Below are 13,749 nucleotides of genomic sequence, written 5' to 3'. Positions count from 1 at the left end.
GTTATATATGGTAACTTATTGTTTAGTTTACATTTCTTTGATTGTTAGTGAGATTAAACTTTTTTCCCTATGTTTTTCACTAGAAAGGATATTATTGGGGAAAAGGATACATTGCATTTACGATTTGGATGGATTTTGGTAAATTGCCATACATAAGGCTTGTACCAATTTATAATCTACCAACAGTCTGAGAGTTATTTCACTGTAACAGTGGGAAATGCAGTGTGTTATCAAAATTTAAGATTTTTGCCAGTCTGGTACATGAAAATGGTTCTCTGTGAGTAAGGCTGAGTGTCTTTTCATAGTGTTTAGGAGTTGTTTGTATTTCCTTTTCTGAGAACTATTTCATTGTTGTGTTATTGATCTTTCTGAAAAATAGCTTATAGGATTTCTTTATGTATTGGGGATATTAAATGCCTTTTGTCTGTGATATGCATTGCAAATAATTTTTCCCAGTTTGTCATTTATCTTTTATTTTGCCTAGGGCTTTTATTTTGTTTTGTTGCCATGAAGAAGTGTGATTTTTATGTAGTCAGATTTATCATTCTTTTCTACCAAGGCTTCTGGATTTTCCATCATGGTGTCCCTCTTTCTGAAATTATAAACAAATTCACCTGGGTAGTTTTTCTTCTAGTACTTTTATGATTTTATTTTTGCGTATAAGTCTTTGATCTATTCAGAATTTATTCTGGTGTGTAAAGTGAGGTATAGATCCAACTTAATTTTCTTCTATACGGCTACCTAGCTATCCCAGTACCATTTTTTAAAATACTTTATCTTTATTGATTTGAGATGGCACCTTTATCATGTTTTAAAGTTCTCAAGGTATCTAGGTCTGTTTCTGAACTTTTATTCTCTTCTGTTGGTCAATTTGCCTATTTATGCATCAATACCACAATGCTTTTAATTTTTGAGATGTTTTTGTTGTCCTATCTTTATGAGTAGTTACCGTTTTTTTTTTTTAAAAAAAAAAAAAAAAAGATGACCGGTAAGGGGATCTTAACCCTGGACTTGGTGGTGTTAGCACCATGCTCACCCAGTGAGCTAAGCGGCCATCCCTATATGGGATCCGAACCTGTGGCCTTGGTGTTATCAGCACCACACTCTCCCAAGTGAGCCATGGGCCAGCCAAGTAGATACCCTTTTTACAGTTTTTCTAGCTGTTCTTTCTTGCAGTTTTACATATGAACTCTAGAATAACCTTATGTATTTTTTTTTTCTAAAAAAGCAACAACTTTTGTTTTTACTGGGATCATGTCAAGTTAATGAATTAACTTCAGGAGAATTGACATGTTTATGATGTTGTTTTCCTATCCAAGAACATGGTTTGAATTTTTTGTTGTTGTTCCGATATTTCTTGTATTCTTTAGGAATGTTTTAAAGTATTCTTTATATATAAGTATTGCTCATCTATTGTTAAGTTTATTTCTTTTTGTTGCTATTGTATGTTGGAGGCTTTCTCCCATTATATCTTCCAAATGCTGTAGATAAAGGTATTGGTTTTTACATATTATTTTGTGCTCTACTACCTTATTGAATTCTTATTGTTTTTCCTTCTTTTCTCATGCACTTTGCCTGTTTTTCTAATATGGCTCCTGGTTTGGTTTTTAAAAATCTATTTTTATGAACATTATATTGCTAATAATATAAATCTTTATCATATATGTTGTAAATATTTTTTCCAGTTCATTGTCATTATTAATAATGTTATTATATACCTGAGATTCTTGAAAGGATAACCCATTCTTTCTCATTGCCACAAGATAAAAATATTTTCTTTGTTTTCTGGTAATTTGTCCTGCTAACAATTATTTGTGGGCCTGTGTTTACATCATCATGCTCAAGTGTTAATTTTCATCAGACTCATCCAAGTCTGTTTATTTTTTCATTCAGTATATACTCTGCACATATTTATTGAGTATATAATATGTGCCAGGCACTGTTTTAGGCACTAGAGATGGAGTAAGGAACACTGATTTAGCTTTTGTTTATTCATGCCTCACTTTGTAGGAATTCCACTATATAGAAGAAGATCTATATCGAACAAAGAACACATTGCAAAGCAGAATTAAAGATCGAGAAGAAGAAATTCAAAAACTCAGGAATCAGGTATGAATGAGCATTCACACATTGGGAAATTATGTCATTATAAAGCTATTTTTTTAAAGAATACAGTAAGACCTTCTTTTCCCACGTTTTTACCTGAGTTCCATTGCTGCGTGGTGAGATACAGGTTATTTTCATCCCGGTGTAGAATGTTCATCTAATGCCATTTGAGTATACATTTTCTATATTCTTGGCTTGCTTGTTATAGAAGTATATTGTAGCCAAAGACACTTGAGGAGATAAGAATTAACCCAAAATTTTATTCCTTCTTACTTCTGTGTGTTTGTGCTGATTGCCAGTTTCATAATTGCGGTTTCTTTTTCCTAAGAAAAATCCAATGATAAATCTTCCTATTAACAATTGATAGGTCTTCCATGTAGTCACCAAGACCTTTTTTTAACTTTGAAAATAGAAAACAGAGAATAATGACACCCATGTGCCTACCACCCAAATTTATCAAAGCCTTTATCATTAACTGATAGAATCAGGCATTCACTAACCCTGTAATTGTACATTGTCCTTTCCTCCCTTACATTTAGATGATTGGCTTAATTTATAATGGACTTATTAATCATTTAAATAATATACATGGGGGGTCCAAGTGGTGTTTACAACTAATTGATCACAAGCAGTTACAGATTTCTTTGTTCCTTCTCCACCTCCACTGCATTTGGTTCACCTTTAAAAAAATTAATGAATAAAATAAATAAGTAAATAATATACATAAACCATATACGTAAAGATTTACTAATTCTTTATTTTTTAGTTAGCTAATGTCTTAGTTTGAACCATGAAAAGTCAGATTATTTTAGTTTTCTAAGTTCTCAGACTTGATAGTAGTCCATAATTTAAAATGTTTTGAAATAATCTTAATTTTTATGAGTTGGGAACAGCTAACTGATTAGAGTGTTTTTTCATTCTTCAAAAACTGTTGTGTGGGAGTAGATAAAAACATATGGGAAAAGAACATGAACCATAATCTTTATCCCCTATTAGACTGGTGAAGTTAACAAAAATTAATTTAGGATGAAGCTAAGCCTAAGCTATAAAGTGTGGAGTATGCCCAAAGCAAATGTATTTCACAGGGCCTGGTTTTCCAAAGCCTTGCAGTTTCAAATATTAACCTTGCAAAAGACAGGAAAATTTCCCCAGGCTATAGTCTCTGTTGTAAGATAAAGAATTTTAACACAGCAAGGTTGCTGGCTCAAAGGACAGACAGGTTACTGATTGATATGTAAAAATACTGGGAAATTGCTGTAAGAAGAGAATTCTTGCTAAGATCAAGCTTTTGTTGGTGGATCAACTTAACTTCTTGAAAATTGCATTATGGAAGGTCACCTTGCTTATCTTACTGAATGTTACCAGCTTCTATTGTTAAACTTGTTAAACTATACTTAGCAAAAACCCTACCTATGTTCTCTTCCTGTAGCTTCCTGGTCTGGAGAAAATGCGGGAAGAGAACCCCAATTCGTGGTTAATTTCCCAAATGGAAGGAATGCCTCTATCTTGAGGGTTCCGGGAGATTAACCTCTTTTCAGGGCTTCTCACTGCTCAGAAAGAGATGGGTTTTGAGTAATCTTTGGCAGCTCCATCACCCAGGGGAAAAGGGGTGACAAATCTGTGAGAGGCAAAGCAACAATAAAGTTTCTAGGATAGAGTATAAGAGAACTTTTTAACAATTGAGAGGAAGACAGATTTCTTAGAGAGGTTACAGGAAGTATTAACCATGGAAGAAAACAATGACAAATTGTAATTCATCAAAATTAAAATTTTCTGCTCATCAAAAAACATTATTACAGAAATAAAGAGAGGTAAGTCACAGACTGGCTTTATACTATATATATTTATATATATTTATATTTATAATATATAATGTGACAAAGGATTTGTAAACAGGATAGGAACTCCTGTTAGTAAAAACAAAAAAGATGCACAACCATTTTTTTTAAATGGGCAGAAGACTTGAGTAGACACTTCACAGAAGAAGATATATGAGTGGTCAAATAAGTACTTAATAGGTGCTCAAATCATCAGTAAAATATACTACTACACACCTACTAGAATGGCTAAAATTAAAAAGATTGGCAGTGCCAAGTGTTGGTGAGGATGTGGCGCAACTGGGACTCTCATACACTGCTGGTGGAAGTGGACAGTAGCACACGCACTTTGGGAAACTGGCTGTTTCTGATAAGGTAACATACATCTAACCTGTGACCCTAGATCTTTACTCAGTATAAATGAAAACTTGTCCACAAAGAATTGTACGTGAATATTTATGTTTGTTCATAAATAGCCAATACTAGAAACAACCCAAATGTCTGTCAACAGGTAAATCGATAAATTACTAACCACTTGGTAGTTAAAAAACAAAAAACTACTGATACAACAACTTGGATAAGTCTTTTTTTAAAATGCCACACACAAAAGTATTCATACTGTATGATTCCATTTTTAGGAAACTTAAGAATAGGCAAAACTAAATTCTAGTGATGGAAATCAGAACAGTGATTGTCGAGGGTGATGGAGATATTCTTTTTGATCTGAGTGTTGGTTACACATTCTTTTTGATCTGACAAATGTTGGTTATACATTTGTCAAAACATTGTATGCTTAAAATCTGGGTATTTTACTGTATGTAAATCCTACTTCAAATAAAAAATACTAAAGTATGGAGTAGGTTGATTAATGGATCACAGTACAATCTTAAAATTGAGCATTCCTTTGTCTTTAATATGTTACTTCATTTAAGTAAGCATCACATCCTTTGAGTAAGGAAATTGAGGCTTAGATTTGGTAGCTTTCTCAAGGTTATAGCTAGGAATTGGTAGAGCTGGGTTTTAAACTTAGACTGAACAATCAGATTCTTTTCAAATGTATTGATGCAGAAAATGATTCTTGCCCTTGTGGGCCTTACTTAAAGTTTCCTTGAGGACGGAAAATTGACTCCCATAAAACAGGTGTTATCAGTATGACTGATAAATGCCAAGAGACTCACAAGAAGGCTGAGATCAGCCTGAGCTAGAGTGGTTGGAGAGGACTTCAACAAAGAGTCTTTGAAAGCAGGCAGAGCCTAGATAAAAGAAGGGGACTGAGTTTTCCAAAAAGCAAAAATGTGACCGGCAAAGCAGAGACTGAATGGAAGTAGAGGGAGATGGTGACAGACAAGATCCAATAGAAGACGGAACGAAGGAAGTTATTAAGTACCAACTATCAGCTCAGCCAGATTCTACCAGGAAAACTATTGTTTAATACCCCAAATAACATGTGCAACAGGTGTTGTGATCCTCACTTACAGATGAAGAAACAGATTCAGAGAGGTATAGCAATTCATCCAAAGTCAAATTGCTAGAAAATTGTGGAGCAGAGATGAAAACCCAAGACTGTGTGGTTTTTGCACTGCACCACAACTGTTGAATTATGGAGGGTTTTGAATCCCAGTTGAGAAGTTTGAACTGCATACTGTAAACCTGTTCTTTCAAATATATTTTACCATGATGCCACAGTAAGAAATATGATTTACATCATGTCTCAATATTCACACACACTTACCTGTACAAAACCAAAACAGAAGTTTCATGAAAAAATACTCTCACATGCTGTGTTTTATGTAAGTAGTAGAATATGTCCCATTCTGTTCTGTTACATTTTTTAAAACGCTGATTTTGAATCACCAAATTGATTTCATGACTCACTAATACAGTTTGAAAATGACTTCTGTAGACAGTGAGAGAACCATTATGGGATTATGAAAAATGAGTTGATACCGCAGTTTACCTGTGAAAATGTAGTGATGTTATGTCTATATTGTATGACTTTCATTTCATGTAACAATTTTAACACTTTGCCTTTCAGCTTACCAATAAAACTTTAAGCAACAGCAGTCAGTCTGAGTTAGAAAATCGACTCCATCAGCTGACAGAGACTCTCATCCAGAAGCAGACCATGCTAGAAAGTCTCAGCACAGAAAAGAACTCCCTTGTCTTCCAACTGGAGCGCCTCGAGCAGCAGATGAACTCTGTCTCTGGAAGTGGCAGTAATGGATCTTCTATCAATATGTCTGGAATAGACAATGGCGAAGGTAACCCCAAAAAAAGGAATCTTGAAAGAACATTTTATTCAAACATGATTTTGAAAAATTACAAAGACCATTCTTATTTGAAAAGAAATTTCATCTAATGAAGGACCCGATGTGAAACCTTGGTCATGTGCTATTTAGTATTATTATTATTGAACTGTATAATGGACTAATTACTATCCCTCACTGGTGTTGGACATGGAGAAAGGGGGCCTGAGGATTGATGAACATATTGAAATGGGTTAGATATTTAATAAGATGATGCTGACAAGGCAAATAATTCAGTAGAGGAGCTTTCAGGAAACATGAAGCGAGAGTTGTTTTAATAATCTTCCAGTAAATAATTATGAGTATTAAAGCTAATATATAATTCACGTAAGTATATCTGTGCTCTCTAATTTTAGTAATCTATAGATTCCTAAAATACGTAATCAAAAACAATGTTATAGTATAAACATCAACAGATCAAATTTTTAATCGTAGAACTTTATGGAGTCTATAGATTCAGCAAATCTCTCTGTTCTTTGGCTTTACATTTTTTTAAAAAAAAAATTTAAAGAGATACAGGATCCCAGGTGTGAGGATGGGATTATAATTTAAATAGGGTTGTCAAGGAAGACCTCACTGAAAAATGGTACTTTATTAAAGTCTCAGATGGGATAAGGTGGTGAACTATGAGGAGGCCTAGAGGAAAAGTGTTCTGGGCAGAGAGAAGTTCCGGTGCAAAGGCCCTGAGGCAGGCACATTCCTGGCATGTTTCAGAAACAGCAAGGAGGCCAGTGCAGCCAGAGCAGACTGAGTGAGGGGGAGAGTAGAGTAAGGTGAATTCGTAGAGCTTGGAGGAGGCTGTTTAGACCTGCATCAGGACTTTTACTATGAATGAGGTAGGAAACCATTGAAGGTTCTTGAGAGGGGTGACTGATCTGACTTGCATTTTAACAGGATGCCTCTGGCTGCTGTGTTGATAGTAGACTACAGAGAGCTGAACAGGGGTGGGGAGACCAGAGGGAGCGATTGCATTAATCCATATTGATGATGATTTAGACCAGAATGGGATTGTGGAGGAGGACTGAGAATTTATTTTAAAGGTGAGCTGACAGAATTTGCTGGCAGATTGAGTATGGAGTTTGACAGAAAGAAAGGAGTGAAGGTTTTTCGCCAGGCAGATGGAGTTGTCATGTACTAAGACGGGGGAAATGGCAGGAAAAGCACATTGGCAGCAAGGGTAAGAAATTAGAATCATAGTGTTGGGCATGCTGGGTTCAAGGTGTCCATTTGACACCCAGATGGAAATGAATAGGCAATTGGATGGGTCTGGGGTTGGGGTGGGGAGTCAGGGCTAGAGGTACAAGTGTGGGAGCCCTCAGCTTTGTAGAAAGGCTGTCTGGCCTCACTCCTGCCAGCATAGGAACAAAGCATCCATTGATAGTGACTCTTGCCAACATGGTATTTGTAAACCCTTTTAATTTTTGCTAAAATTATTTTCTTAGTTTTTAAATTTTTATTTTAGTAGATATGGAAGTTTAACATTTTATATAATCAGGTTTATCTGTCTTTATGGCTTCATCTACTTTGTGTGTACTTAGAAAATTGGCTTTGAGAATTTCTTCCATGTGTAATATAATGTATTTCCAAGTATAATTTTCTTAGAAAGTTGATTTTGGTGTCAGTACATTAATTTATTTTCTTATTTAAACAGGCACACGTCTGCGAAATGTTCCTGTTCTTTTTAATGACACAGAAACTAATTTGGCAGGAATGTATGGAAAAGTTCGCAAAGCTGCTAGCTCCATTGACCAGTTTAGGTAAGCAGTACCAGTGAGGAGGAGTAATGGACCATCAACAATTTTATAACATTTTCCAATGGTTTCCATCATAGTGAGTCCCATTAGGCAGAGCTGATACTTAAAGTGACACTTACCTTATTCCTTTACTGATATTTCAGTGCCATGAAATTCCTTCAGGAGGTCTGCCAGTACCTACTTTTATTGAAGATAATTAATCCTGGCCATTTCTCCTCTTTCTATAATAACTATAAAAAAACTCTCATTAAGTTTCATTGAGAAAGCCTGTATTCATGTAAAAGTATCCATTTGAATGTTTTGTCCCAGTAATTTATCATGTGATTAGAATAAAAGAAGCCACTATATATGACTGAACAGTACTCATTTTAATATATGTTTCATATATATTACATAAATAGTGTATTTATAATTTGTTATGAGAGTTTACATGTAACTTTTTTATACTAGCAAACATCCTCCTTATCAAGAAAATGTTTTAACAATTTACATGTAGCCTTGATAAAGCTCATGTCTAAATAACCTACTACACCCTTTTTCCTTTTAGTGTTTATAATTAAGCATAGTTTTAATGAATTGTTTCATAATAGAGTAACTTTTCTTACCTTTTTGTGTCAGAATACCAGTTGTGGTGTTAAAAATAAGGAGAATGATATACTAAGATTCCTGAAGTTGCAAGACTGTAGGATGCCATAGTCGTTATCTCCAAATTAAGCGCATCTGGACTATTCATTTATTAAACATATGTAAAAATTTTTAGAGAACCTGTTTGAAAAGGCATTGTGCTAATGGCAATGAAAGAAGCCGAAAGATATATTTACTTGTACACGTATCCATCTTGATAGGTAAAAAACATTGCAGAGAGGCATGAGTAATAAGGTCCAGACATCATATTGCTTCCACACTTATTTACTCAGGTGTTTACTTGAGTTTCCGTAACTTTGTACCTTTCAGTAGAAGCATGTATCTGTGCAAAAGCTTCCAGATTAATTATTTGCAGGTTAATGTCAACTAGAATCTTTTTTTTCTATTTATGTGGTTGATGCCCACCTTATCTTTTATAACTTCTTTGTTCCTAAAAGAAAAATGATATAGAGAGGGACCAAGTCTGCCTCCTACAAGTGTGGCCATAGAATTAAGAGAAATGTCTCATGCTAAAGTGTAACAGCAAAGTCCCAAATAATGATAAAATTATTTGTTTGCTACTATGACATTTCTGCATGGTCATTTCAAGTAATCATCTAACAAGTCTCTATAAAAATTATTCTTCTATGATGGTCACATAAATAGTTTAAATAAGTGAGATTTTAAAAAAATCATTAGAATTCCACAGGAAGATTTGCTTTGAGTGTAACCCATTTTTCCTCTCCCCCCATCCCACCCCTGTTTGCATAGTATCCGTCTGGGAATTTTTCTCCGAAGATACCCCATAGCACGAGTTTTTGTAATTATATATATGGTAAGTAAACTTGTTTGGAAAAACAATGCTGCATTTGATTTTTAACCAGTTTGGGGGGGGGGGTTGTCAATTTTATTGATATTTTAGCAATCAGTTTTGATAGAGAATAGATAGAACTCATTTTTGATAATTAAGATTTTTTTTCTTAAAGTAGTTTATAAGTTGACAGTTCGTTATGTCTAAAATACAAATTGCTCAAAGGCTTTTCCTAAAAATAAAATTAACTTTAAGGCAGTTTATAGTTACCTCCATTTTTAAGTGCCTCTAATGATAAAAATATAATACAAAACAATTGATTTCATTTTTATCTTGATGTAAAGTTGCTTTAATTATTTTCATGTGTTTTACTTTATTTTTTAAAAGGTTGTCAAGGTTGGTTTATTTTCTCCATATTTTTTAGCTCTTACGAAATGGTTACAGTAGTGTGGGATGTCATTTCATGTGCCTAAAAAGCCCAGTAACTGTTCTGAGTGGGTATGTCTAAAAGTAGTTGGGTTGAATTAAGATGGGCTGTTTTCTTGAGAAGAAATTAAAGCCTACCTAAAAAGAAATTTCTCTGTGGTCCACTAGAGGGAAGAGTTATTCTTTTTAAAAAAAAGTTTTTAAGAAGGGAAGGACGGTGAGAACAACCAAAAAAATAAAAATAAAAATGAATGGCATCAGGAAGGATTCAGAATATGTCTCCACAGGAGTTGATTTCCCAGGTGTTTGAGATTATGGGTAACACACCATCTGTCAGCATGAGACATGATTTGTTGCAACCGGTGAAGTAGGTAGTGTGGAATCTCATTTCAGTACTGCCATGAGGGAATTAGTGGAAATTTATCACTGTGGATCGTGTACTGGACCCTAAGCCAGCTTCTGAAACCTAATACGCTATTCCTGTCAAGAATATTTTCCCATCTCCTCTTCACCAAATCTTGTATAAACTCTCTTTCAAAACACCAACCATACTCTGTTCTAAAAAGCCTTGCCAACCAACTTCATGTACAAAGGTACTTCAAAGAGTTCATGGAAAGATTTATATAATCTTTTAATTCTGTTTTTCCATGAACTTTTTGAAGTGCTCTCATATATCTAGCAATTTTAACCATGCCATCCACTCTATTACAATCATCTGATTGGTTATTTATGCACATATGTGCATCAACATGTTTAAGTTGAGGACTTTACTCCTCTCGGTTGAGAAGTCTGTAAGGTGTAGTAAGTATTTACCACCCTCTATTTGCACTTAGCTTGTTCGTTTGTTCATTTGTTCCTTCATTATCCAGTTAACATGTACTGAGCTCCTATAATATTTCAGACCCAGTATATCCTATAAGGACAAATAACACATAGTTTCTGCCATCAGTGCACTACACTGGATCTTTGGTAAGGACTGATTTATTGGCTAATCCATAAATTGTTTTTTCTTTCCTTAGGCTTTGCTTCACCTCTGGGTCATGATTGTTCTATTGACATATACACCAGAAATGCACCATGATCAGCCATATGGCAAATGAACTGAGCCCAGTTGTTTCGATGATGGTTCTTTTTCTAGACTTGGGATCTGCAAAAAGGCCATGACCTAAACTTCCTGAGAATCGTGTACGAGGTTATTTTATCACTACAGGCTTTTAACTTTTTAAGTTATTATACAAGTACTCTGCTACCTAAATCTTCCTCTTAGTTCCTTCAGATGGTAAGAGTTTCTAAAACAGACAGTAATTTAATCAGCTCGGCTCTGCTTTTTCTGTGTTCAGTGTTTCTAATATATATATATAGAGAGAGAGAGACAGAAAAAGAGAGAGAGATACTGGGGTTGTTTACCTCTGTACAGACCATCCTGTATTTTAGGTGATAATGATCATGGGTTATAATCAGGGAAACTAATTGTATTTAGTGAGAAAAATAAAAAGTTTTCTTTTTTGATAATTCAGTCTGCTTTTATATTTTCATATATTTAATTTTGCAAATAGAGATTTACTTTTTACATGTTAAAGGCCTAATTGGTGTAAATCTTTTTATAATACATAAATAAAAATTTACTGTGCAGTTTTCTTTTTTAAATAATTGTTTTTCATCCCTATCAAATAAGACCTTTCCAGATGGACTTTAGTGAGTAGAGCCAGAAATCAGCAGCTGAAGACACCTGTAAGTGATTCTTAGTGGTTCACCACTGCTCCCAGTGTGTGCTCTTCTAGTCTGCCCTCCATCCCCCGAGCTGTCTTCCTTTGACTCTTACTCACTCATTCATTGTCTTCTTCCTCCTCATTTCCTTTCCTCCAGCCTATACTTTGGGTTTCCAGTTCATGACATCCACAGCCCCTGCTTTTGTAGCATTTTGGAGTAAAATCTGTTTTAGCAACCTTTGCATTTTAAAACACTCTAGTGCAGAGATAGTTATTCTTTGAAGAGACATTTTCTTTGGTTTAAGTCTAATGTCTGTTTTAACTTTCTTTTTCATCTACACGTCTGATTAGTTAAGTCTTGTCACCTGGTTACTGATGGTCTCTCTTCATATGTAATTAATATAGGTGGATCTTGGGCTGTGCAAGGGTGTAGTCCTTTCTGTCGGGGGAATGTCTTTGAAGCATTGGTGCTAACTGAAAACCTGACCAAAGTTTTTATTCTTAATGATACCTCTACCATGACTTTAACTGGCATATAAGCCCTATAAATCCTTTAAAAGTTTTGGTACACTATTAGATGTGTATATTTCTTATTTTTCATTAGAAAATGAAATTTTAAAGGTAATCTTAGGTGTGTTTGGGCATTTGTTCAACTTGGCATGAGTGAAAAAGGTGGAAAGTTCCACATCACATAAACGTAGATATTGAGGGGCTGGGGGTAGAGACACCTTACTAAATCTGTACAGGATTTATGTTGCAGTTCTTATTCAGGTATGATAGCCCATCAGAGCCTGAGCTGTGGAGTCTTACTAACAGTCTTGATAATATATTTTAAAGAGTTTTTCCTGTCTTCTAATTTGGAAATATTTCTGGGAAATTATTAAAACCAGGTTTCTTAAAATGGAAAACAGCACGTGCTTCATCATCATGTATTGCCAGACTTTCCATCTGTGTGTATGTCCTCCTGGCTTTCATTGGGATGTCTAAATCTTTTGTTCAGTCCTTACACATTCTTGGCTTTGGAAATAGCTTGACAGTGTATTTCTGGGATTATTTTTCTTTGCGTTTCAGTTTTAGTATTCTTGACTACTAACAAACTGTTTGGGGAATTTTAAAAAGTGCTACCATTCACTTATCCTCAGATAACAAAACCTTCTTGACCTAATTAAAGGAGTCACAGGAGAGCTGAATTTTTTTCCTTCTCAATCCAATGTATTTATTTAAAGACATTTAAAATAAATATGTATATACAGTTGTTCCTCAGTATCTGTAGGGGATTGGTTCCAGGACCTCACTCTGATACCAAAATCCTCAGATACTCCAGTCCCTGGTATAAAATGGTGTAGTATTTGCATGTAACCTATGCACATTCTCCTATATACTTTAAATCATCTCTAGATTATTTACAATATCTAATACAGTGTAAATAGTTGTTATATTTTTCAGGGAATAATAACAAGAAAATAAGTCTATACATATTTAGTACCACTCAGTCTTCTTTCAGATATTTCAATCTGAGGTTGGTTGAATCCATGGATGCAGAACCCACAGATACAGAAGGCCCCCTGTATATATGTATGTGTGTGTGTATATATATATATATGTATATAATATATATACACACACATACATATATACATACATATATTACTAGAGCTATTGTACTGCTTTGTATTTATAGGTGTCAACTGGGAAATAAGATTATACAATCTCCCCTTCTCTACTCTAGATTTTGTGCTTACTGAAAACTACCATTTCTATTGCTATGGAACAAAAACTTCAAAGGAAAAGCATGGATTTTGTTAAAATACAGTGGAAATAGGCTTACCCTGTTAGTTCTGTAGATGAGGGAATAGACTGTCTGGGGCTGGGCAGTCCAGCCTTATTTTAAGAGGCTTATATCCAGTTCATCCTGTAGGAGGGGTGGGGAAACTACTCAAATATGTCTCATTGGGCTGAGTGTTGGAAAAGGCCAGTATGGGTTTCTTGATCTGGGTGGAAGTAGAAGGAAAGAACTGGTAAAGCCAGAGAGGATAGTCAAGGACTAATGGCCCGAGGAACTTTGGGCTGTGATTGGCCAGAAGAAAGAAAAGACTGAGAAAGATGTCTTTGTGGCTATTCTGCACACATTGAGACTAGTACAGGTGTGCATCCCTAAATCCAAAAATCTGAAATCTTAAATGCTCCAAAATCCGA

At 34.8% G+C, this 13,749-nt stretch overlaps 1 protein-coding gene across 2 annotated transcripts in view; it reads left to right on the top strand.

The window, feature by feature from the left end:
- GOLGA5 (golgin A5) overlaps positions 1-11,356 on the top strand; it is a 49,637-nt gene extending 38,281 nt beyond the window's left edge. For both annotated transcript variants that reach the window (XM_063090486.1, XM_063090487.1), the window contains exons 9-13: positions 2,011-2,109; positions 5,959-6,184; positions 7,881-7,986; positions 9,379-9,442; positions 10,864-11,356. In XM_063090486.1, the coding sequence (XP_062946556.1) occupies positions 2,011-2,109; positions 5,959-6,184; positions 7,881-7,986; positions 9,379-9,442; positions 10,864-10,944 (576 nt within the window). In that variant the 3' untranslated portion in view covers positions 10,945-11,356. The remainder of the gene's footprint in view (positions 1-2,010; positions 2,110-5,958; positions 6,185-7,880; positions 7,987-9,378; positions 9,443-10,863) is intronic.
- The last annotated feature ends 2,393 nt before the right edge of the window (positions 11,357-13,749 follow it).

The sequence above is a fragment of the Cynocephalus volans genome, chromosome 3 (assembly GCF_027409185.1).
Source record: "Cynocephalus volans isolate mCynVol1 chromosome 3, mCynVol1.pri, whole genome shotgun sequence".
Lineage (NCBI taxonomy): Eukaryota > Metazoa > Chordata > Mammalia > Dermoptera > Cynocephalidae > Cynocephalus > Cynocephalus volans.
This window is presented reverse-complemented; position numbering and strand designations above follow the sequence as displayed.